Here is a 25,804-nt window from a genome sequence, read left to right on the forward strand (position 1 = left end):
CTTGGAAGCATGACTTGACTCGAACTTTCAGATTATTTTCTATCACCGATATAACTGCAACAAAAGAAGTGAGAGCTTGTGCATATACCAGAAAGGGTTGGTTTAGAGTTTCATAGGGCAAGGGACCATAGATCGAACGTTCTTTTCGATATTTCCAGGTTTGAACTTGAGCCGTGTACCTTCTATTTTTAACATCGCAGGATCTGACGTAAAGATCAGCTGCAGCTGATGTTCCGCGAAGCACAGAAGCCGGCCGGTCCGTTTTGAGCCGGTTTTTATCGTAAAAAAAAGCTACGACAGTCGCATAAAAGTATCCTTTTGCAAACATCATCGTTTAATAAGTCGATCTGCGCAGTTTCATGTCGGTTTGTGGTCGCTTTTGGTGTGAACAACGCCTACGAGCATTGATCGTGCGAGTTGACCTCGTTGCAGGTCAAGGTCGTTTCACAGCTGATCGAGAGGTGCGTGGTGGATGGGTGATCAGCCGGGGGGGTAGTGGTCGTAGATTCAGGACAAGGAGTGGTGGGGTGGGGGCGAGAGGTGGGGGTTGTTTACGCTAAGTTTGACATTGTGACGGTCAACTCTGTTCTTAGCATTTAGGAGCTTCAGAAAAACTTAGGTCCCGAATCTGTGGCAAGTGAGGCCAGAGTAGTGACAGCATTATAGCCATCGATCGACTGTCTTCTTAGAAATTATATTCAAATACATGATTATTATTTAGTTGGTTGTGTGACAGACATGCTGGCACAAAAGCCAACTGTGTGTGGTGGTTATGAAGACTTCAGTCACTATGAACCTACCTGTCAACTGATTATGATAGACTGATCTCTAAATATTTTTTTCCTTATTACCCAATTGATCAGAAACACATGAAACCAGCAGCTGTTGGAAAGAGAAGTTTCTGTGACTGACTTGGGAAGCAGTACCAAAGAAACTACAATGGGAACCTTATGTACAGTGTTTGGCAGTACCTTTCCAAACTTAACTGCACAGTTGTTATTTTCTGTTTATTATGTAGTGCCTTAAGTGTGTAATTACATCTAAGTGGAATTAATTGCAGTTCAGGCAGGTAGCTGAAATCTCCGAATCCATAATTCTGTGTTTCGTTTCAAATTAGTGTTGTTGTTATTAGGTAATTTATTAGGTTGGGGAAGGGTTGTTAATTCTGTCTCGAACTCCAAGAGTCGGTAATGTTTCAGTTCTTGTCGCACAATAGTCATTCTCATGATTCTGTCACCTGAAAATATCCTGAAATATTCAAGGCCTGTGGCTGTAGCATGCCCTGGCTGCATGTACATGTATGAATATTCTTATGATTTCAGTAGCAGATCTGGTGAAATACGGCAGCAGGCAATTCTGAATTGAAATCCAAACCTTCCGTTTGCTCTAAATATTCCTCTCTGAATAATAACTGCACTTGCTGATACAGTTGAACCTGTCTACAACCACCCAAGGGACTGACATCAAGTGATTGTTATAGACAGGTAGTTGCTATGGAAAGGTGAATTTAATTGAAAAAACACTAGTCTGGGATCCATTTGGGTGGTCGATGTGGGCAGGTACCGTACTTTTCGGACTATAAGGTGCTGCCGTGTATAGGGCGCACCCCCTACTTTTAAAAATAAAACTGAAAAAATCCTAGAATAAGGCGATGTCATGGATAAGGCGATGGTGTCGTGCATAAGGCGACGGCATGAAAGAAAAAAACAGAAAGAAAAAAATGAGGAAAAACATTACTGTTTCAAACAGAAAGTCAGGGAAGAAGATCAGCGGTACCTCAATCGTCACTCATTGTCGTTGTCGTCGTCACTCTCACTCCCAGAAAATCCAGAGAGATCTGATTTCAAGTTCACAGTGCTCGTGAAACCTATTTTATCCGAGAAAAAGGCGACGGCGTGTATAAGGCGACCCCACGATTTTAAGTGAAAAAAAAAAAGTATCGCCTTATAGTCCGAAAAGTACGGTAGTTGTTATGGAGAGGTGGTTGCCCATGCCAGGGGAGCTTTGATGTCTACTTAGGCTAGGAGCTGGAGACAATGTTTCTGTAGCCTGATGTTTCCCTGGTGTTATAAAATCATGTGTGGTATGATTAGAAATACATGTACAGTACACCATGGTTGAACACTGTTGCAGTCCCTAGCTGTAGTCTTTCACTCACAAGACAAGCAGCTCAACAATTTTGAAAACCAAATAGAAAAGCAGTGTACATGTACAATAAAAACAGTGTGAGGCAGCCAGTAAGGAATTCAGATGCTGATACAAAGGAAAGATAGAGTAAATTAGTATATATCATTATATGCACAGCTGTGTGTATTACTGTAAGAAAGATCAGTTGATGAAGAGTACAGAGACATTAAACTACTAGAGGGAGAGAAAATTAGGCAGAAAGAGAAGCTACATGTACTACCATTTCAATACTAGTTTACACTCCAGCAAATGGATAAAGTTGAACAAAAAGGCAGGCAAAAAGAAAGAGAACTTGGAATTTGTGTGTGAATAGTTTACCACACCGAGAAAATTGGTGCAGGGCTTACACACACAAAAGAACAAAAAAAATGAAAAGCACAAAGATCTCTCTAATTTCACCAGTTATTTTCTGCACAGTATTTGCTGTATGATGCATTCATCAACATCGCCTTTTCACACTCACTCCATCAAGCATAAATCAAACCTGTTAAAAAACGAAGTGTTTATTTCAAACCAAAAATAAAGTTAAATAAACAATGCAAAATATGACACTGCAATTGTCAATCTATTTTTTTTTAATCAAACAAAATAAAGTGCATTCACGCATGCTTACACACACACACACACACACACACATCGAGCGCTGCCTTCGTGTTAAGGAGAAATATATCTTGTTTCCCCTGTTCAGTAACCATGGTATAAATGCACTTGTGTGTATGGCATTGAAGAATAACACAGAAAGACGAAGACAGTGTTAAATACAGTGTATCACAAAGGATGCAGCTTTCAGGATGCTGCATCATCCTCATACTTGTCAGTACTTGCAGGAGCTGGTAGATTAAAGACGAGGCTTAATTTGAAGACTTGGTCCTGAAACAAAGACATTGACATTTTAAACAGTTACTTCAATGAGAACACTGAACACAAGCTTCAAGCTTGAAAGGTACGTGTAGATTCGGTGCTGTGTTCAAGCTTTTATGGGAGATAAGAACACCCTTCAATAAAAATCAACAGAGTGTGACTTTTTGTTCAATTAAGTTCGTGAGTGACACCAGTGTTAATCTGCTAAATAAATCCAGTAAACTGACCCGCACTGGCCTAGTGGAGAAGATGCTGGCCTCCCATGGGGAAGGACGCAGGTTCGAATCCCGGCCGCGCCTGGTTGGTTAAGGGTGGAGATTTTTCTGATCTCCCAGGTCAACTTGCAGACCTGCAAGTTCCTTACTTCGCTTCGTACCCGCAAGCAAACGACCAAGTGCGCACGAAAAAGATCCTGTAATCCATGTTGGAGTTCGGTCTGTTATAGAAATACCCAGCATGCTTTCCCTGAAAGCGGCGTATGGGTGCCTGAATGGGAGTGTAAAAACGGTCCTACATGTGAAAGATCGTGGGAGTTTCAGCCCATGAACAAAGAAGAATCATCCAGCAAAAATAATCTCACTCCGGAACCAAAGCAGCCATGCTGATGATTCTTTGTAAGTGCCAAAGTGAAAAGCATCTGTGGGGGTCAACATGATCATGTATCCTGGAAGGATGGCAAAGTTACTGAACTTGTCATGTCCAGGTGCACGGAGCCCCTAGGGCTTTCAGTTATGCCTTAGGCAGCAATCCCTTTGACAAAATACCAAGTTTCATTGACTTTCATGCCAGGAGTCAAAAACGGCACATTTTTTTACGAATTAAATTTGGTCTGTCTTCGGGCAGGAATGCTTGGCCTTCGACCAGGCTCACATCAAGTCCCGCATGTGAACTAATTACATCAAAAGCCTACATGGAAGTCTATTAGTCTCGGTGAGAGGGAGAATTCTTTCTATTTTGGGTACTTTACATCAAGACATTGTGTTTGAGTACATAAGAAAATTGTAAATGATGGTATGTGGGTCCATTTTGGCATACCACACACAGCCCTCAGACCCAGAACGTGATCACAGGAAATGTTAATTACATTTTGGCAGGACTGACAAACCGCATAATGTTTCGTTTGGCTGGCAACACTTAACGGTATGTGTAGGCATCTGTGAGATAGTTGTGTAAAGTTTCTGACTGTTTATATCGTAATCTGCGAGAAAAAGACAAATTGTTGCTTCAGCAATGTTGTGACTCATGCACTGCCCCTTTAAAAGCAAATTTGCTTACATCTGAACACATCCAGTTTTGTTCTGTACTGCCACTATAATAGTACAATTTTACATGTGTATCACAATAGCAGCCACAGGTCATTTTGTTTGTGAGTTACTTGCCTAGAACCCTACACGGTGACCTTTGACCGCTTCAAGTAGTTGAAGTGCTTCCACGGCAAATTTTGAATAATGAACAAATGCTGAAACTTGTCAGCAGTACTTGAACTAACAGGATTGTCTCTGAATGACTTGAAATGAGCTGAACGCGTGACTGTAAACGTACGACAGGGGCTTAGACAACCAGAGATACTTTGAAATAGTATGGCATTTCGTCACTTATATGTAAAATAAAAATAAAGGTGTTTTATCAATTAGATTTAGAAAGGCGACGCATCGTGTTGGCAGATGAATTCGTATTATTTTTGCAACTGTTCTCGGCAAATTACGTAAACAAGGCTGGGTAACTATAAAATATGCTCCAGTAAACATGGAATACACAGTGTATTCACCTACTCACGATAACAGAGACAAAGAAGCTGTTCATGGGATAACTCTAAACTATGTTCTTGGAGGAAATAAGACCAACATTTTTTTTTTGGGGGGGGGGGGGGGGAGGTGATATTTCCTGACTCACCTTTCTTTTGCCCGGAAATACTTTGAGTCTTTTTGCGGGCTTGGAGTTTCACAATTGGAGATTCTTCCAAACTGTAGTCGGCTAGTGAGATAAACGCTGGCAGTTTGGCTGGTTTCTGTGGAGGTCTGTCCCTCTGCTCCTCATCCAGGTGTGAAGACTTGAACCTGTCTTCATCAGTTGCAGGCAACTCTTCTTCCACATCAGAAGCAGTGTGTGCCTCTGCTGATATCCCTGCCGTACTGCAACTGTCACATGCCTGTGCTTCACTGTTGCTCTCTGGATTCGGTTTAAGACGCTTCTGTGGAGGCACCATGACCTGGGCTGCTTGCCTGCCCTCGTTTGAGTCTGTAGGCCTCTTTGTGTTCATGCTGGCATTGTCTATGCTGCTGTAAAATACAAAGTAAAAAGTTTTGCAGACAACACCATACAGTTGGCAAACAATAAGTCAAGGTTAGCAAATTCACAGAGAACAGGTCCAGAATCTGCTTAAACAAGACAGCGAAAGAGAATAGCAGGCTTGCTTTTTAAACATGATTTTTTTAAATGGTGCTATATTTCAGCCCTAAAAAGTCGAGACTGCTACCTTTCAAAACTGATTACATATATGCTTTTCATGTCTGTGTAAAGTATCTAAGCAGAGAGTTGACAATCATGCTGCTGCATATACAAGTAAGTGGTATAATAAATGTACATGTAGCAAAAACAACACAATGTACTGTGCTCCTAAAAACTGTGCATTTCATATACACTTTCATTCGAAACCACAACTGGTTTGAGCAAAGGCAGAGTATTAACAACAAATAAAACAAACAGATTAAACACATGATATGCACTTTGCAAGATACTACAAAGTTTCAAAGCTGATTTTTAATGTCCACGTTAACTGACTTGGGTTTTCGTTTACGTTTTTTTTAGAGAGAAATTTTGCTGTATGAGTTAAACTTTATGATTATTGCATGGTAGAAAATTGAAAATTTCAAGAGTAAATTTTCATTTGATTAATATACTTACCCAATTCTCATAAATGCATTGACTTTGATCTCACATGCTAGATGTCGAAAAACTACTCAAATTACCTGCCCTTGTAGGGTGGTAACCAAGCTAAAAAAGACGCCATAGCCGTTGCTATGGCCTGACCCAGCCTGGTTACCCACAATACCCCGCGCGCCACGTGGGCGGCAGCATCCTGTAGAATCATTCGAGACTCTAAAAAAAAACCAGACAATTAAGTAGCGGGGATGGATGGGAGGGTATTAACTATGAGAATTGGGTAAGTATATTAATCAAATGAAAATTTACTCTTGAAATTTTCGATTAAATTACATATTCTTTACCCAATTCTCATAAATGCAGATTCCCCCAAAAGGTGGAGGGAACTTATGTCCCAGAAAGAACTTGTCCTGCCGCGACTAAAGACGGCAATGCGTAAGCACCATCCAGCCGCGTGCAGGCAATATCCCGAAGGTAAAAATTGATGAACACGTCATCCGACCTCCAATAGGCAGTTTGCATGACTTCATCAAGACGACCTGAACGCAACACCGCCAAGGACGACGCCCAGGCTCTGGATTCATGAACCCAGCTTCTGGTTCTTTGCCAGAAAATCTGGCCGAAAATGCAGAGAAACGGAACCGTTACGCTCAAACGACACGTCCTCCGATAACCCAGAAAGCGCATGTATCTCACTGCCCCTGCGGGCCGTGGCCAGGAGCAAGAGCAACAAAGCCTTATGAGTAAGGTTAAGCAAACTGGAAGTCTGTAAAGGCTCAAACGCAGAGGACCGCAAGAACTCCAAGACCAAAAATAAATCCCAAGCAGGAACAGGGGTCCGCCGCTTGGATTCCTTCAAAGAGGCCCCTCTGATGACGCCCGCGATCACACCATGAACGCTAATGGAGCGGCCAATCTGTTTCAGGGTAGCTGAGATAGCCGAACGCCTGACCCTCAGAGAAGAGGCTGAGCTGCCCCTAGCCGACAAAGAAGAGAGGTGATTAGCCACCTGTATAGAGCGAGGCACTACCGCGTTGACCCCGTGCTCCATACACCACTTTGACCAGGCCGACCAATGCGACGCATAAACCGAAGAAGTAGACAGGGATGAAAATTCTCCGTTTTTTTTGACTTTTCCGATTATTTTTAATGGGCCATCCGATTTATTTGTGCGATTCCGTTTTTTGGCTCACGATGGGATTCTTCCGTAAATTTACGGAATTCCGTAAATTTTTAGGCTCCAGGGATCATTCTTGAGATTCGTGCAAATCCGCTGAGAAAATGTTGGGGTATAGGCCCATTGCAGAAACTCAAGTTATCAACAGCATTTCTACTCGGCGCGCGCGGTATGAGAATCACGGGTCGTAACTCTCTGGAATTGGTCATCCGCCGCCATGTTGGATGCCTTGCACGATCTCTGACAGTGCTTGAGCGTTGGGTGGCGACTCGACAAAAGTGAAAATGACACGTTGTGTGGCCAAAAACTGCAGTCAGCAGGCACACTTTAGGATCCCTAAAGTTGTTTACCATCAGGGTGACAACTGGAAGGAAGTTACTGAGCGGAGAAGACGATTATAACTGGTTATTTTTTGCTGTGTGCAGTGCGCTAATCAACAATTGTCCATCGGTTGTGCCTTTAGAGTGAACACTGTGATAGGATGCTTTGAAAATTATACTTTGCAGTAGTTACCTGAGCTGCATTGTACCTCATTTGCCTGTCTTGAGAGCTTTATCTTGTGAATTTTGGTGCACTGTCTGCATGGTAATTTGAGATAAAGAATAAATAAATGAATATAATAATGTATTCTTGCTTTACTTTTTATGTTGTGCTGTTGTGTTAAAAAGGCAGATCCCCTTTGGACTCATGCATGCACAGTTTTCTTCATTTTGTCTGCATACACAGTGAAATACGCAAAAAGAACAAGAGTGCAATGAAGAAAACTAACAAAGACGGCATCCAATATGGCGGCGCGAAGAGAGTATGAGCGGAGTTGTGCCCCTTAGGGCTAAAGCTAGCCGATCCATTTGATAACGTCACGCCGAGTAAGAAGAATGAATTGGACCTATATGTAGGTATAGACCCAAGTTTTTCGGCCGGTCCACTGATCGCGACGCTCCATTCCATACTATTCTTGAACGGTTGGTTCCTAAAACGGTCAGACTGTTGCTGGTCGATCCGCATGGGAACGCGCTCTTTGTCTCCTACAGTCACCGTTTCAACGTAGCTATCGGGGATTCAGTATAAGCATACCGTATGAGAATGATTCGGTGCCATTTTTACATCGCTTCGAGCCACCTGCCAAAATGATGAGGAAGCTAAAGCGAGACGAAACCGTTCTAGCCCGGGAAATTGACCAGCAGAAGTACAAGAAAAATCTCTGGAGATTCGACTGGCTCGATGAAGTTGTATCATTGAGCTGGAAAGACGAGAAAGGCCAGAAGACACAAGACGTGAAACTGAAAGTTGGCGATGCTTTTGCTAAAATCAACTTGCCGGGAAAAGCTCAGTGCACTTTGTGCAACGATGTTATCAACTACGGCTCCAATGGAAAGACTGCCCTCAAAAGACACTTGAAAAGCAACAAGCACCTGACTATCCTGAAAACCCAGTCGGTTAACCAGTCACTAGGGTCGTTTGGCACCGACAAGGTAAGAACATTGAAACCACACCGTCACACCCCGCCTCTCTCTCTCTCTCTCTCTCTCTCTCTCTCTCTCTCTCTCTCTCTCTCTCTCTCTCTCTCTCTCTCTCTCTCTCTCTCTCTCTCTCTTCTCTCTCTCTCTTTCTCCTCCTTATTTTGAGTCTTAGTGTAAAATTAATTTGAGAAACATGGGAAGGAAGAGAAAAGGGGGGGGGGGCTATGATTAAGCTGAAATATGCATTTCAGGGCCATTTTTATGTGTCTAAAACACTAAAAACCTTCAGCTTCTGGGGGCGTCGCAGAAGGCCCCCAGACCCCCACCTTCTTTTTCCTTAATTATAACTTTTTCTGAATGCCGATTTCAGTTTTTTTTTAACAAGGCAATTTTCATCCCTGGTAGAGGTCCTGTGTGCCTTCTGCACCAAGTCCAGTGTCAGATCAGAAGCATCTGATTTCTGTAACGCTGACCTCACAACCTCCAGCCGTGAAGGCAAAGGGCCTGCGGGGCGTGGTGCGGGATGCCTGTCCTTGGTTGAACCAGATCTCCCCGTACTAGATTTAGAGGAATGGGAGGTCCTTTGGCCAGACCCAACAGATCGGGGAACCAATGCTGTGCTGGCCACATGGGAGCTATCAGCAGAAGAGCAGGGCGCTCCATCTCGGCTTTCCGCACCACTCTGCCGAGCAGAGGAAAGAGGGGGAACGCATAGGCCTGAAGGCCTGTCCACGAGATCTCCAGGGCGTTGACTTGCCAAGCCTGAGTGTCCGGAAAAGGGGACACAAAGAGTGGCACCAAATCAGTATCTCGCAAGCTCTGTCTGACAGGGGGCGCGAACATGCTCCCCCCTGTTTGTTGACATAGGCTGCCACTGTGGTATTGTCGGTATGCAACCTGACATGCCTGCCCACAAGTAGATGGTGAAAAGCCTGCAGACAGAGAGCAACCGCTTCCAACTCCAGGCGATTGATGTGCCAAAGAAGTTGTGTTCCAGTCCAGAGCCCCGAGATTGTATGATCTCCGATGTGGGCCCCCCATCCGGACAGAGAGGCGTCCGTGAAAAGATCTAAGTCCGGGGAAGGAAGAGCGATGGGAACCCCTTGAGCAATCCAATCTGAATCCCAACGACTCGTCGTCTGACTGAACCAACCTTGGAGGGAGACAATCTTGTCCCAATCCTGAGAAGACGGGTCCCAAAGGGACTTGAGGGAAGACTGAAAGGGTCTCTTGAAAACCCTCCCCAAAGGAACCAACGTGGCCATTGATTCCATTTGGCCCAGGACAGAGGTCAAGACCCTCACTGAGGCGTGCTCTCCTGCCACCAAGGCCGAAATGAGAGCCTGAAGTCGCTCTATTCTCTCCCGAGTAGGCCGAACCGTCCACGAGACCGTGTCGAACATCATGCCTAGGTAAACAAACCTCTGGGAAGGGGTGAGTTCCGATTTTGCCCTATTGACTGAGAACCCCAGAAAAGAAGCCTGGTTCAACACGATCTGAGTGTGCAACTGGCACACTGCCTGACTCTGATTCAACACCAACCAGTCGTCGAGGTACGTCCTGAGACGAATACCTCTCTGTCTGATCAGCACACACAGCTGCCTGATCACCATAGTAAACACCTAAGGTGCCAGCGATAGGCCAAAGGGCAGAGCCCTGAACTGAAAAATCTGATGACCCCAGCGAAAGTGAAGCCACTTTCTGTCGGTGGGGTGCATGAGGACGTGAAAGTAGGCGTCCGTCAAATCCACCGAGGTGGCCCAGTCGCCCGGGCGAAGGGCTTCCCTGCCTGAGGCCGGGGTTTCCATACGGAATTTGATCTTTCTGAGGAACGTGTTGAGCCGGGAAAGATCCAGAACAGGCCTCCACCTGCCCGAAGCCTTGGGAACTATGAACAGCCGTCCATAGAACCCTCGGGGGTGTGAATGACAATCTCCTCCACAGTAGCTTTGGCCAGCAGCGAATCGATCTCCGCCTGTAAGACAGACTTGGCCTCCGGACTGGCCGGGAAACGAAAGGGAGGAGGCTCCCTGGTTAAGGGGGCCTTGTCTTCCTCCCACAAAAGCCTGAAGCCCGACCGCACCACCCCTACTATCCACTGGCTGTGCACCGACGCCTGCCAATGGGATAGAGCCCTGGAGGGGCCCCCAGCCACAACAAGTGTGAGGGGGTGGTGCGACCGGGAGGGCATCATTGGGGGTTGGGCTTACGAGCCCTCCCCCCTGCCCTTTCCGAACGACGGCTTTTTCGGATAAGGGGCCCCCCGAGAGGGTGCCGCCTTGTTCGCCTGTTCTTTCGGGCGTTGGGAACTGTGCTGCTTCTTGTTTTTGGACGAAGGATAAAACTGAGACTTCTGGGGGGGCTTTGCCGAAAACCCCGCCAAATGCCTGTCTCTTGCCTCCTGCAGCTCCTTCTGCCGGTCATCAAGGGCCACACTCCCCAGGAGGGAGCCTTCAACAAACGGGGACGACCGCAGAGAATCTACGGTCGACTGCTGAGAAAACCCAGCCTGAGAAAGCAGAAGATCACGCCGGAAAAAACAGCGAAAGCATAGAGCTCTGAAGAAGAGCTCATTCTCTCAGAATTGACCATTGCCAGCGCCCAAGCGTCATCCCTGAATGAAAAAGGTTCGAGAGAAGCCGAGATAGCTCGTGTGAGCGCACGGAGGAGAGTTTCCGCAATAGACGCTAACTCTAGACCATACCTGCCCACCTCCTCCAGAGAGGAGAGAGAGTTATCACTGAGCGAGAGACCCGCTTTCCCTGTGGGTGGCTTAGGAAGAAGCGAGACCAGTTCCGGCGTAATCGGAAAAGTGGCCCTAGGAAGGGAGAATGTTTGAATCAGGTTACGAGGTCTGGCATTCCACTCCAGCCGTTTCTGAACTAACGGCGAAAAAGACGTGGCCTGCAAACCCGAGGCCAACCATGGGCCAGCCGCAGGCGGCGCAGGCCCATGTGCATGCAGGAGAGGGAAGGGGGTAGGCGGGATTCCGCTACCCTGAGGTGCGGGTCTAGCCAAAAGCTGAGCCATGTGGTAAGAGATGTGGTAAGCAAGCCCCGTCTCCCGTGACGCCAGCTGCTTAGTGATAAAAACACAAAGTTCATCCTTAAGCGAGTCTAGGGCCGAAGGCCCAGGCAGATTATCTTTAAGAGGAGATGCGTGCTGAGGGGGAATGGGTACCAGAAAAGTAGTACTGTTAGCAGGGTCTTCAACCCACATAGCGGAAGGTCAACCTCCTTCTTTTCTTTTGACTTTCCTTTACCTTTACCCTTTCTTACAGGGCTAAGAGCCAAGTCGCCTTCCTGCTTCGCACTGAGCTTGCTATCGGCCATAATGGCTTGACTAAGTCAACAAACAGTCACACAGAAAAAATATCTGCACGTGTCTGTTAAAGCAAGCAAAAAATACAATTACAACCAAACAAGGAAAGGTCTCACCAAAACGGCGAACAGGTAAGGCCCCCAAGAAACCAGCTAGTCCAACAGACAGGCCAGTAAGAGAAGGCCACGAGAGTAGTAAATCCAATCAGCTCCGACCGTGAGTAGTCGAAAGTCGAGAATGCTTCTTCAGGATGCTGCCGCCCACGTGGCGCGCGGGGTATTGTGGGTAACCAGGCTGGGTCAGGCCATAGCAACGGCTATGGCGTCTTTTTTAGCTTGGTTACCACCCTACAAGGGCAGGTAATTTGAGTAGTTTTTTGACATCTAGCATGTGAGATCAAAGTCAATGCATTTATGAGAATTGGGTAAAGAATATGTAATTTAATCTAAAATCTTACATAAAATTTCAAAACCCTTTTTAAAGGTTGACCCTTATTTAGTTACTTTTGTGTGCTATGATCATTAAATGTTGGGAAACAGAAGGAAGAATACTGGAAACCATCTCTCCCTCTCTCTCTCTCTCTATTCTCCTCTCTTCTCCTCTCTCTCTCTCTCTCTCTCTCTCTCTCTCTCTCTCTCTCTCTCTCTCTCTCTCTCTCTCTCTCTCTCTCTCTCTCTCTCTCTCTCTCTCTCTCTCTCTCTCTCTATTTGTTTGTCTTTCTTACATTATGTCAGAAGTTGTGCTGCCTGGAGATGTGGCCCTTTGCTTCTGCCGCCTGTTGACCTTTCTGTGCAGAAGGCGGCACTTTTTCCCCTCAGGGCAGACCCCAGTCTTGGCAAAGTGTGGGCATGTCAAGGTGTGCATTTTCTGGCACTGAAATACACATTATCAGAGTGTATGTACACTTTGGTTGGACACAGAAAGAGAGTTGGATTAATTACAGTGAAACCCTGTTTTTAAGACCAACAAATTTGAGAAAATCAGGTCTTAATAAAGGAGGGAGTCTTAAAATTGCGGTAAATTTACTGAGGTTATGAACAGAACATTTGAGAAAACAGGGTCTTAAAAGGAAGGGAGTCTGAAATCAGGGGGGTCTTAAAAGGGGGGTTCCAGTGTACAAACAAAAGGAAAGACACTTTTCTAAAAAGATGTAGTAGGTAGCTGCAAAAGGGAAGTTGGAGCTAAACATTATCAATTTCAAAAGGACAGGACAAATTGCTTCCTAAAAAGATGTAGCGAGTAGCTGCCACAGGAAAGGCAGGACTAAATGACAATCAAAAAGAAAGGACAATTTTTATTTTTAAAGATGCAAGTGAATGTGTTCTTTTGTCCTGAATTAAACATGAACATATGCATAACAACCCACCTTCTCAGCAAGAGGACAAAATCCATTGACGAAGTCCTTGCAAATCTCTGCCCCCTGGCTGACCTTGACGTGCAAGTAGGGACAGTTTTCACGCGTGCACACCCCTCTCAGGAAGAAGGCACAAACTGGCATCTTCTCCTTGCTGACTTTGTGAGAGAAAGGGCAGTTCTCTACCTTGCACGTTCCTCGCAGAAACCTGCACAAAAGTGAAAAACTGAATGTCAGATGAGCATAATAATATTGAGGGGGGGTGGGTGTAGCGTTTACTTGGCGCCGATGACTATTTCCAACTTTGACTAAAAGTAGGGGTGAGTGGGCGTTTACTAGATAATGGGCATTCACAAGGAACATAACAGTTCATTTACAGTACTGATGCATTCAGCAAGGTCTTTGAAGCTTTTGTTGGCAATCAGGCATCTGGTTGGACAAAGGTTGTCATATTCTCTCTCAGTTGTTTTTACACAAAGTTCTGCAAATAGTTACCCAGCAACTTTGCCTCATAATCAAAAGCCTCTTCCCATGACTGTGACTGAAACAACACACTTTATAGCTGGTCATGCTTAGAGGCATCTATCAGCCATTTCATTACATTGTATAAAAGTTGTGATTTTTGTGTGTGCAACAAGCAACATTTTCCAAAGACAATTTTTTCACAAAGAATTTACTGCCTCTATTTCCCATGCTTCTCAAATGCAAGAGAACTCTCAAATTCTTGATGCTGTTATGAGCACTGAACATTGATTACCTTGTACAAACGGCTATCTTTTCTGGATCGTGCAAGAAAGGACAGCTATCTCCTCGGCTGCATTTCCCAAACCTGGAGTAAAACAGGCAGTTCTTTTTCTTGCTCTTGGTGTTGTCTTTCTTGAACTTGGCTGCCACTCTCGCAATGCTGCGCTGTTTCACACGACTGAAATGCAGGAAATGTGGACATGCAATTATTTTGTCTCACGAATGACTGAATGGTACAAACAAAAGTAATTACTAGGGTCTAAAGAAGTATTTCAGAAATTGAATTGTACCTTTGTTGGCATTTTACTCTTTTTACATATATATATATATACAACATATTCCCTTTTCTCTAGATTTGTCCTGATTTTTTCACGTTTCAAAATTAATAATTAATCTTTTTTCCCAGTCATTTATCTCTACTATCCTGACAGAAAGCCAACTTCGACTTAACTCAGTTTTCTTTTGCAGTGTTGCATTATGCTGGCAAAATCAAACACGGAGTGACTGACAGGCTGTCAAATAAGCCACAGTTTTGCTGAGACAGTAAATAAATCAGAAGGTAGGGTTGGATATGTTAATTTTGTCACAACTCGTGATATACTGGTCCAGCCCCCAAACCAGGCAGGCAAACATGGAGGCAAACAGCAGCTGTATCCAAAATAGTTTTCCTTGAACCTGTTTTAATGCGTTACTAAAATATAATTCGTACTTGATAACACTGCGTGACTGGTTGTCAGAAATCTTCTCCAGAATTCCCTCCTTGTTCTGAATGTAGGTTGTTCCACCAACATCCACTCTCGAAACAGCCGCAGACTTGTCTGAAAGCAAAGAGCATGCATGTCTATGTAAAACAAATATCAAGTGAGAACAAGAATGACATAACTTTAGGGAATTCATGGTTCTATCATTTGGAAGTTAATAGGTATTCATGGTTCTGTCGTCTGGAAATTATCATTTCATTTTCAAAACACTTTTCTTCTGCAAAACGCATCTATTGCAAGAACATTACAGTGGAACCCCCCTTTAACCTTCACCGGATCACGCTTTGGACTACACAGTCCGGATGATGTGGGTCGTGTACGACCCATACTTTCCAAAGAAGGAATACGTAAAAAGTATGGGTCGTACACGACCCAAGCCATCCGCATAAGGATAAACAGCGTAAAATTCCCTACGTAATTCCATGTGGGTCGTCCACGACCCACACCATCCGGACTGTATAGTTCAAATTACGTCATCATTTATTTGTTTGTTTACAAAGATAATTTGTCAAAAGTTGGGCAATAGGACGGTCGTATGGTGATTGGAGATTACATGAAGTCTCAATTAAAAATTCCAAATAGTTTCAGAGATAAAGACGATTTTGTGAGGCTCTGGGTCGTCCAAGACCCACGAAGCACGGTGAAGGTAAAAGACACTCTGGCCTTAAAAAGTATGGAGGCTTAAAATTGAGGTAAAGCTACAGAAGTTATGAACAGAAAATCTGAGAAAGCAAAATCTTAAAAGGGGGAGGATTTAAAAGGTTTTAAAACTGTAGTCAGAAAGAGTGGGGTGCCAGCAGGGATATGCTCGGACAACAGTGCAGTGTCATCTAGCAGGGCTCCCCAAAATGTGCGTCCCTGTATTCTGTACCCACAAGAAGCCGAAAAAACATACCAGAAATTCATGGATAGGGTCTCATGACGCACTAAACCTGAAAGAGCCATTCCTGAGACGCACAACATATACAGGGAGGTCCAAAAAAAGCGCCCTATTTTCTTCTTGATCTCATTTTTGACTGCGAAGAGAGATTTACAAAATGTGTTCACCAAACAATAGCAGAATGATGGGAGATTGTCTTGCAAATTTGGTAGAAACAGGTCTGTCCTTAGTAGTTGATAATATGCTCTATCCAAGCTGCTCTTCGTTGAAGAACTGATTATTTTCTTCAGCGACAAAGCTGACTGTGGGCACATCAATAGGCAGAACATGCGATTCTGGGCTCAGAAACAGCCCCATGAACATACCCATCGCCCACTTACCAAGGAGAATGTGACTGTGTGGTGTGCCATAGGCCGAAATGGCATCATCGGGACGGACTTCTTTGAGGATGGGGATGGGAATCAGGTGACACTGAACACTGACAATTGCACTCATGCAGACCAAGTTCATTCCTGCTCTAAGGAGGAAAAGGGGAAATAGTATGAACACAGTTACCTACCAACAAGATGGTGCACCGCCCCATTGTTCAAACAGATCTTTACTTTAGAATTCCTCCACCGATATTTCCCTGGTGATGGACTCATTTCATTACGCACTGACTTCCCTTGGCCACCCTACTCCCCTGATCTCAACCCACCCGACTACTTTCTGTGGGGGTACCTCAAGGACAGGATATACGGCAAGCCCCAGACCCTGGCAGCTCTGAAGAATAGCATCAGAAGGGAAATCAGGCGCATACCAGCTGACATGATTGGACAAGTCATGGACAATTTCAACGTTCGTGTTGCAGCAGTTCTTCAACGAAGAGGAGCCTGGATAGAGCATATTATTAACTACTAAGGACAGACCAGTTTCTACCAAATTGTGCAGTCATTATCAATATCAGAAAATGTTCTGCCAGATCTGTATCAACACAAATTTTATTTAACTGATAACGATAATGTTTTTGTGAAGGGCTCAGAGAATGTCCAAAATGTGGCATCACATTGACATAAGCGCTCCTAAAGATCATGTGTCGGTGAGTAATATGCCTTCCGAAAGCAAGAATATGACTACCCTGGTCTTCGGATCCTCTTTTAAGTTCCACTGAGGGAGTCAAAGGATCCTGCTATACATCAAAGTTGGGAGTCTCGGGACCCTCTAGGTGTAGCGTAACCGCAACACGGTGGCCTAGTGGCGTCCGCCCAGTGAGCGGGAGGTCGTGGGTTCGAACCCCGGCCGGGTCATACCTAAGACTTTAAAATTGGCAATCTAGTGGCTGCTCCGCCTGGCGTCTGGCATTATGGGGTTAGTGCTAGGACTGGTTGGTCCGGTGTCAGAATAATGTGACTGGGTGAGACATGAAGCCTGTGCTGCGACTTCTGTCTTGTGTGTGGCGCACGTTAAATATCAAAGCAGCACCGCCCTGATATGGCCCTTCGTGGTCGGCTGGGCGTTAAGCAAAAAAAAAGAAGAAAAAAAAGGTGTAGCGTCTGTGGATTCAAGCCCTGTCTAGTCTTACCTTGTTCATTGCTGGACTGGACTCGGCGTAACTTGGTACCCCTGCTGTCCATTGTGAAGCTGATGCCTCTCACAGTCACAGTCTGCATCTTGTGCTGCTTCACATCTGTTGCAACAACAAGCAGCCATAAAAGTTTTTGTTTTGTGTCAGTGTTCAACTGCAAGCACATTCTACAGCTGGTTGAGGAGTATAATGAAAAACAAAAACAAAGGTTGCATGAAAAAAACTGTATCATATGCTTCCATCAAAATGATTCTACACAATGAGAAGCTGTGTGTGTAATGCAAGAGCAAAACCAACAAGGCCTGTCAATTGGCATGCAGGGTAACTACCTTAACAGTCAGAAATAAAACTAAACAACAACTACAAACAAGTGTTCACCTCAAAATCAAAATTACGTTTTACCATGCATTGTCATGCAATGAACAACATACAAGTTGTTCACAAGTAAGGAGCATTTAATTTCTGAGTACAAAATATAAATACAAACATGAAGTTTGGCAGAAACACCTTTAAAACATTTAGTTTATTAGCTTACTTCTGACAACAACAGCACTGCTCAGCTTCGTTTGAGAGGCAGAGCCAAATGCAGAGGCAGACGCAGAAGCTCTAAACTTAGTGGCAGATGAAGAGGCTTTAGTCAGGCGCCTGGAGCTGGATTTGTACAAAATGCCGTTGATCATCACAAGGTTTTCCTGTTTACTGTCCTGTAGACTGCTCTTTGTAGGGCTGCTCTCTCTTCTGTTCAACCTTTTTCTGAAAATGAAGAAAAAAAAGTTCACTGCATGAAAAACAATAAAGTTCTGTTTTAACAAAATGATCAAGTTGTAAAGTGGGAAGAAGCCCTCAGAGCAGATTTATGTATGCATCTCTTCACCTCCTCTCCTCTGATTTGCCCAACATTTTATTTTAAATTTCTTTCTATTTTTTATTGGGACTGGGAGCAAGGCTTGTATCTCATCCTGTTCTTGCTCTTACTGGCTCTTTACATGAGTCAGCTTTCCAAACTGTCTTCTAAGACTAAGAGATGTACAGTGGAGTCCGGGTACAACGAATCTCAAGGGAGATGCATTTTAGTTCGTTATATCAGTAATTCGCTGTAGAGTTTTCAACCTCACGAGAGGGGTGACCACATCCATCTCACACGGCATTAAGTCTCAGGAAACATGAATACACGCATGCAGGAAAAAAAAAATATGGGTAGCGCCGTATGTATGGCAGCTCGCTTTCCCCGGGAAGAAAGCAGCCCGAATTTCCATGAGGGTAACCTCACTGGACTGTAAATCTTATCCAATCCAATCCAATCCCCATACACTCACACAGAGACACACAAACAACAGGATTGAGTCTATGCTAACCACTTCTTGTGGCTACTAAACAATAACAACAAACTCCTAATATTTCTTTAAACGTTCTGTAAAAAATGATTTGTATGAATGGTGTTGAAAAGAAGAGATAAAATAAATCCTCAAGGCAGTGACCGCACTCACCATGCACTGACATACGAAAGCAGCCACACAAACACAGCACAGAGGCACATGTGCAGATGCTTTGCGAGAATAACCTTGAAAACCAGTTTGAATAAAAAGCAGCATAGAGCTGCATGTCATAATCAAGTTATTTATTTTCTTTTTGTCTGGCTTTATTGACTGCATGCCGATCTTGTGGCTGTGACTTTTCACTCTTCAGTAGGAAATACACTAAACACAACACCGATCTCACTCTCCCTCGCTGCCTACCCTAAAGCCGTGACAACTTATGCTTGGAAACTGTGTGGAAGAGTGCACCTCTCTATTTCTCTCCAATGATCTTCCTGCTGACAGTGACACCAGACACCCCACTGAGTTTAGCCAGCTACCCCCCTCTCTCTCTCTCCCTTCCCCCAGCCATATATGAAAGGAGAACCACCTCTCATAGCTAAAACTAGGTCAATGACCACTGGGAAGAAGGTCGCTGAGTGTCTATAAACAAGGCCACCCAGCTGCCCTGTGATCTCGCCGCACACGCAGATCGTTGTAGCCTTGTGACTTTTAGAGACAAAGCGGCTCTGGGGCGATGAAAACGTGTTTGTGCCCGATGTGTACTGGTGTGTACTGAGCACAGTCATAGCTTAGCAGCTGATTGGAATAGTGAAAACACAGTGGCTGTGGCTGTTCCGTGCACCTCCCGCGGTTTGTTCAGAGTTCGCTCATCACGCGATGTGCACTTGTGTTTGTGTATTTTTGTCTTTGGAGACAATTATTGACATCAGTTCGTTGTAGCCTTGTGACTTTTAGAGACAAAACGGCTCTGGGGCGATGAAAACGTGTTTGTTATAAGAGGGGTTCGTTATGCAAATGAGTTCAAAAGGTTCGTTGTAGTCGGAAAGTAACAAGTAAGAAATAGAAGGCTGTCTGTTGGGAAATCAATGGCAGTTCGTTAAAAGCGGGATTTTGTTATACCCAGGTTCGTTATAGCTGGACTCCACTGTAAACAATATGGACATGATATTACTAATCTGCCCAAAGTGACCTTTCTCGGCAATACATCACTGCGCTGTCCGGCATGCTTACCTTGTCAGATTGTACTTCTTCATCCACTGCAGTCTCTTCAAGAGAAGTCTCTTCCGCTGTTGTTCCCTCTTTGCTTCAAACACCTTGGTTTGCCAGTGGTTATGCGGGAGTCCAGCTGCAAGTGCATTCATCTTCTGTTGCCTCTTCCACGCTAAACAGAAAAGAACTGAAATCCTCAGACTCAGAGTTTGCATTAGCTGGTGTTGAACTATACACACCACATTTGTGATGTCTCCAGAGTGCAGTGTTTGCATACAGAACCAGAATATTACTTTCAAGTCTTGTTAATTCAACACGTACAGGTGTAAACTGCTTGCATCAATATCATTTCAGAACAACACAAAGCTGATCTCTTCATTTCAAATTCTCTTCTTTTACTTTATCCACCTTTCTACCAGATCAGCTAAACTAATATAAAATATATATGTGACCATTGGTGACAAAGAGTAGAACTAAAATGATATATAAGTAGTGTTGTGTCAAATGCACCAAAACTGCATTTTATGTTGCAAACTAGAAACTGCTGTGCATGTGTGTATAATTTTTCTCTCTTCTAAATGATGGCGCAGACTAGGAATACAACTGGAATTTCAGCAGCCTTTACCAACCTGCAACTGCCTTGGCTCTGTGTGACTGTTGATATGAGGAGGTCCTCTGGTATGGATTTGTCCACCACTGCTTTGAAGAATAATAGTCAGTCTTCCTTCCGCTCCATGGCCCTCCATAGAAAAACATAGCACTGTTTCCTCCCGTATTCCGCCTGAACGGATACTGACCCTTGATAGCAGCAGCAAGGGCAAAAGTGGAAGTACTTTGGAATGGAAATCTCTGAGCAGTCACATAAGAGTAGCGCATGTTGTTATATTTGTCCATCTTTGTTTTCCATGCGAAAGGCTGGCAACTGTTGTAGCTTCTGTCTTTGTGGTAATTTGAAGAGTACTGCAGCTGTTTCTTGGGAAGAGAGTGATATGCAGGAGAAACAGGCAGCAGAACCGTCCTTATCTTGTACTTGCTCTTGATGACCCTAGCAGCTCTTTGTGAGGCTGTTCGAGGTATTGTGAAACTCCTGCTCACCTGCTGCGTGGAAGGCATTTCCCTGCTGCCAGACTTTATCAGTTTGTAGCGAGATGTCACAGTGAATTTTCCTTGTGGATTCTTACCACTAATTGCTGCTTTTGGAGAGCCTCTGTTGAGGCGCTGAAGTTTGTATCTGCCAACAAAAGGCTTTGCACCACCACTTTGAAGGCTGTTTTGAACAGGTAAAAGCTTACTGGCTGGTGGGTATTCTTTTGGTGTGCTGCTGGTTGCTCCACTGGGAGTTCTTCTGAGGCAGAAACGAGACTTCTTTACAACAAGGCTGTTCCTCTTTTGTCCCGAGTGTGGCTGACTGGAATGACTGGTCCTGGTTTCAGACTGCTTCAACTTTGACGAGTCAACTTTGTATGATGACTTGTGAGGAATCCTGACAGAGGGTGAGCTGCCGACTACAAGCAACGTCTCAGACGAAGATGTTCGAAGCGGAGAAGTCTGAGGTGTCCACCTCAAAGATGTACGGTTGGGGAAGGGCCTCTGTCCGTTATCAGTCACAGGTTGAGATTCCTGTGGCATAGAGCGACAGACAGCATAAGTACCCTCTTTTGGCACACATCCTTGTTTCGCAGCTGGCACTGAGATTGTAAGCAGGTCAGTCCTTTGTTGCTGGCTTGCTGCCGCTAGACTGCTCTTCAGCTGGCGAGATTTCTGTGGAGATTCCTTCAACATCACCCCTATCTTTTTCCTCATGTCAGACAATTTGACTTCAGTTGCTTTAAGTTCCTTCTCTAGGTTTGCCACCTTAGCTGAAACCTTTGAAGGGCTTTGACAAGCAGATTTTTCAGTTTCTCCAACATGAACAGCTGCGACTGGCTCTGATCTATCTGAAAAAGTGCTGCAGGAAGGTTTTGAATACGGCAATAGTGACATTTTTGACTGTGCTGCTTTGAATGTGTTTTGTGGGTCAGATTTCTGCCCAACCATTGCAGGGTGCTGTTTAGCGCTTTGCTTTTCTTTCTCAAACGCTGTAACTGCACTAGCTGACAAGAATTCTGAACTTTCTCTCTCGGTAGGTTTCAAATGTTCATTGCTCGGCTGCAGCTGACATTTGTTCGAAAACGCCATGCCATTCTGTGTCGTGTCAGTTTTTTTTGTGTGCCTATCAACTCCTTTCTCTCCATCTTCAGTGTCCTGTTTCCTATTATCCTCATTTGACTTGGAATGTCCTTTTGTTTTGATATCATTTTTCTTGCCAGAGGGATGACTACCAGTGGCAAGAGCTTGTTTCTTTTTTGCAGCCTCAAGTTTTGCCAAATGTAATTTCAAGCCGTCAAGCTTATTCTGCATGATTTCTCTTGCTGCCATGACTTGTGATGATTTTGAGATCAGTTCGACCTTACGAGAAGAATGCGAGTAGGCTGGAACACTGGAATTTGAAGGATGAGCAGAGAGTGTCTGTAATAACAAGGAACTGTTCCCTTTCACAGATGGAGCATCCCAGACATTTACATTTCTGACAGAAGACTGCACCTTAGCTCCCATAGTGGTGGCTGGAGATGCAATGCTTGTTTGAAGTATAGTTTTATCTGATGTCTCAGCTCTGTTCTTGATGCTGCCTGCTACGGTTGCAGACAATTTGCTTTTCAGACATATAGGCACTGTCATATTTGAGCAAGTACTGTGGTTTATTCCATGAGCAATAGCTGCCTTTGAATTTTTGAAATGAGCTTTTTGAGAAGTGGAAGCTGAGCTTTCTGAAATGCTTCCTGGCATAGCATTTTGCAAAGAACTGCTTTTGTTCAAACACTTTGGTGGTAATTTCTGGTTTATGGATGCAGTTGTACTGCTATGGCTGGTCACAGACTTTGATGACTGTGGTTGTGGTCCGTTCTGTACCTGTTTGTGGGGAGATGCCAAATGTGGTAAACCCTTTTTACAGCTTGAAGTAGAAATGCCACTGCCCTGGCACTGTGTGTGGCACAGATTCTGCCGACGGGTGTTTCCTGATGAAGAGTGCTGTGGACCCCTGTTGCTGACAGCACTCCCAGCATCTTTTTGCTTGGCACTCTTAATTAGATCTGTTGAATAGAAAATTCAGAATGTAAATATGACTTCGAGCCACAAAAACAACTGACTGGATGACCTAGCCTTAAATGCTCATTTAAACTATGGTAGTTTTTAGAAATTCCAGACTTCCTCTCTTATACACACGACTTTTTATTTTAAACTCTCTCTCTCTCTCTCTCTCTCTCTGATTTTCAACTTAAAACATCTATAACTCTCTTAATTCTTCAATAGGGTTTCATTTACTAGTGCGCCTTGTGCCATTGGCCCATAACATCTCAAAATGTCCCATTGGAATTCCCTTCAGTGCGTCAAAGGGCGCACTGAGATTCCGTACCACTGCACACTTTTCACGGGAGTACAGTGTTCGGAAAGACCTATGCAAAAACGGGAAACTTGCGAGTTTGTGAAACGCGCTGTGATTGGCTTTTAAAATATAATTCATTAGTATTCAACCAATCCTGCTAAGTATTGTGTGGGACCGATCTGTGCCGCTTGCGCGTTTACCTCTGTGGAAACTGTCAACACAAGCGATATCGATCAAAACACAGACCCACGTAAAAAAGCAATGCCTCCAAAGAAAAAAGTAAAGTTACTTCCTGGTCAAGGAATGATATCCTTTCAACTGCCTCGCCCATCAACCTCAGATGATGTTCACATTGAAACAACAGAAGAAGATGGGGGTGAAAGTGTCGAACAACTAGCTTCTATTTTGTCTTGTTTCTCTCTCTCTCTCACACACACACACACACTAACATTCGCATATCATCATATGGTACCAAATAGAACTATTTTGCACCTTTCGACAAAGCCTGCTTTGAGTTTTTTGCCTTCGACTATGTAAATTGTAATGTCCCATCAGAATTTGGTTGAGGGGGACAAATGTCCCATTGTCTTTTTCTTCCTGCTTCATCAATATATATTGATAATTTTGGAATCAAAAGACACAGTAGGTCCTGTACTACACAAATGTAGTCATATATATACCGAGCAACAAAAGAAACGCGAAAAAATTCTGCAATGTTTGATTGACAAAATCTCGAACAATTGTGGAGTTAGAATTATCAAACCACAAAATTTTCATGAAGGCATGTTTGACCTAGCTGTTGCATGATTATTTTGATGCTGCGACTGTTTTAATACACGGGACAAGTAGGTTTAACGTTAACGAAGTTTTGGAGGTCTCGCTCAGTCAGCCTTCATCACGCTCTCTGGCCACTGATCGGACACTGGTTGCTTCCAATGATGTTCCTGGTAGTGTCAGCGGCTGAATTGAATCGATGTCGAAGACGTTGTGGCAGGAAATTGCGATCTTGTCTTATTGGGGTAATGCGAAAAAATCCACCGCGTTGCATAACTGCAGTGCTTCCAATGTCACCAGAACATTGCAGAAGGTGATAAACTGTTGGAATATGCACGTTTAAAGCACATGCCAGCGCTTCTGGATCACCCCCAGCTTTAAATCGACCTGGAATTTTGGTGGTATCAATCTTGGCATCCTGGCTGTTTCAAAAGTGAGACTGGCAGCAAGCGTGCCATGGTCTCTTTTGATTGCTAATGCATTAGTAAACACATCTCACACATCAGATTTCTCCTGCTCTACTTGCACTTGCTGCGAGCGCGCATTATGTGTTTAACGATAAACCTGCTTGTCTCGTGTGTTAAAACAGTCACAGCATCAAAATAATCACACAAAAGTAAGGTCAAACATGCCTTCATTAAACTTTTGTGGTTTAATAATTCTAACTCTATAATTGTTGGAGATTTTGTCAATCAAACAATGACGAATTTTTTCGCGTTTCTTTTGTTGCTCGGTATATATGATAAAGCTACAGTGGAACCTCCCGTAACGACCTCTCCCAAGAACGACCCCCTCCTTTTGCCGACTGAATTTCTCGGCACGGATGCCTTTCACACTGTAACTAACCTCCCAAGAACGACGCCCTCCTTTTTTCGACGACCAACCTACCAACATACGGACAATAACGACTTTAACCTTTTTACCAGTGAGTGTCAAAGTTCGTAATTACCCAACACACGCGGAACACGCACTCCATTAGTAACGCATTAAGAGTCAGGGGTCAGTCTGTAGTCAGTAGTGCGTGTAAGTCCAGTGGCCTATACCGCTGTCCTCTTCCCACCTATAGCTGACCCAGGTTACAAACACTGACCTTCTCACCCGAGGCCAATGACTGAACCAGACACATTTTCTGCATAGCGCTTGCATGCCTCTTTGAAGCCAACCGCCACCGATAAGTAAGTGTGACTAGCAGCCGTTTTTTGCGTTTTAGATTCAGAGTTACACAATAATGTGCTATTGCAGATACAGCCAGTCACATTGAAATCACAAACTGACGACTAAATGGTGAAAAAAGGAAAGTGGAACAAACTGGTCCACGATGGCTCAGGGGTTAGATAAACCACGAAAACTGGGGTGTGGTTTACGCGAGCTAAATAGCCATTCAAACAAACTGTGTCATTTAATGCTATTGCAAGTGTGGTCCATAAGGTTAGAACTGCTTTTTTCATGAGAAGATTTAAATTGTTCTGTAAACTATTTGAGGCAGACTGGGGCTTTAAGATTGTATCACAACTTCCCTGAATTTACAACGCTAAAGTTCAAGATTACCACATTCAGACTAAAATGACCACAACCGACAATGCTTGGTAGATGTTCCAAACACGTATTGGAGGCAATTAGATAACGGAAACAGTGAAAGGCAGGCGAAAATTGGGTTCATACTTCATTACATTTACAACGAAGTTTCTAACGGTCGGGTCAGTTTATCACAAGTCGCACAGAATACAAGTTTTGCATTCAAATTTCTCCGAAAGAATATGTTTTTTAAAGCACTCTCAATAAATGTACAAAGAAATGTGCTGATACCAGATTCTTACCAGTTAAAAACCGTATGTCTTTCAACAGTTGTTGTTTTTCGAGTTCTTCGGCCATGTTGATTCTGTACA

The 25,804-nt window shown here is 44.1% G+C and overlaps 1 protein-coding gene across 1 annotated transcript; it reads right to left on the bottom strand.

The window, feature by feature from the left end:
• Nucleotides 1-667: 667 nt before the first annotated feature.
• LOC138975144 (uncharacterized) lies at nt 668-25,804 on the bottom strand. Its single transcript, XM_070347808.1, has 11 exons — nt 25,736-25,804; nt 20,350-22,851; nt 19,742-19,892; nt 17,728-17,945; nt 17,190-17,294; nt 14,697-14,805; nt 14,001-14,165; nt 13,256-13,451; nt 12,614-12,762; nt 4,942-5,327; nt 668-3,057 (listed from the first exon to the last, which is right to left on the bottom strand). The coding sequence occupies exons 1-11, from the start codon at nt 25,788-25,790 to the stop codon at nt 3,026-3,028; spliced, it is 4,068 nt and encodes a 1,355-aa protein (XP_070203909.1). The 5' UTR covers nt 25,791-25,804; the 3' UTR covers nt 668-3,025.

Source organism: Littorina saxatilis, linkage group LG1 (genome assembly GCF_037325665.1).
Source record: "Littorina saxatilis isolate snail1 linkage group LG1, US_GU_Lsax_2.0, whole genome shotgun sequence".
In the NCBI taxonomy this organism is placed as follows: Eukaryota; Metazoa; Mollusca; class Gastropoda; order Littorinimorpha; family Littorinidae; genus Littorina; species Littorina saxatilis.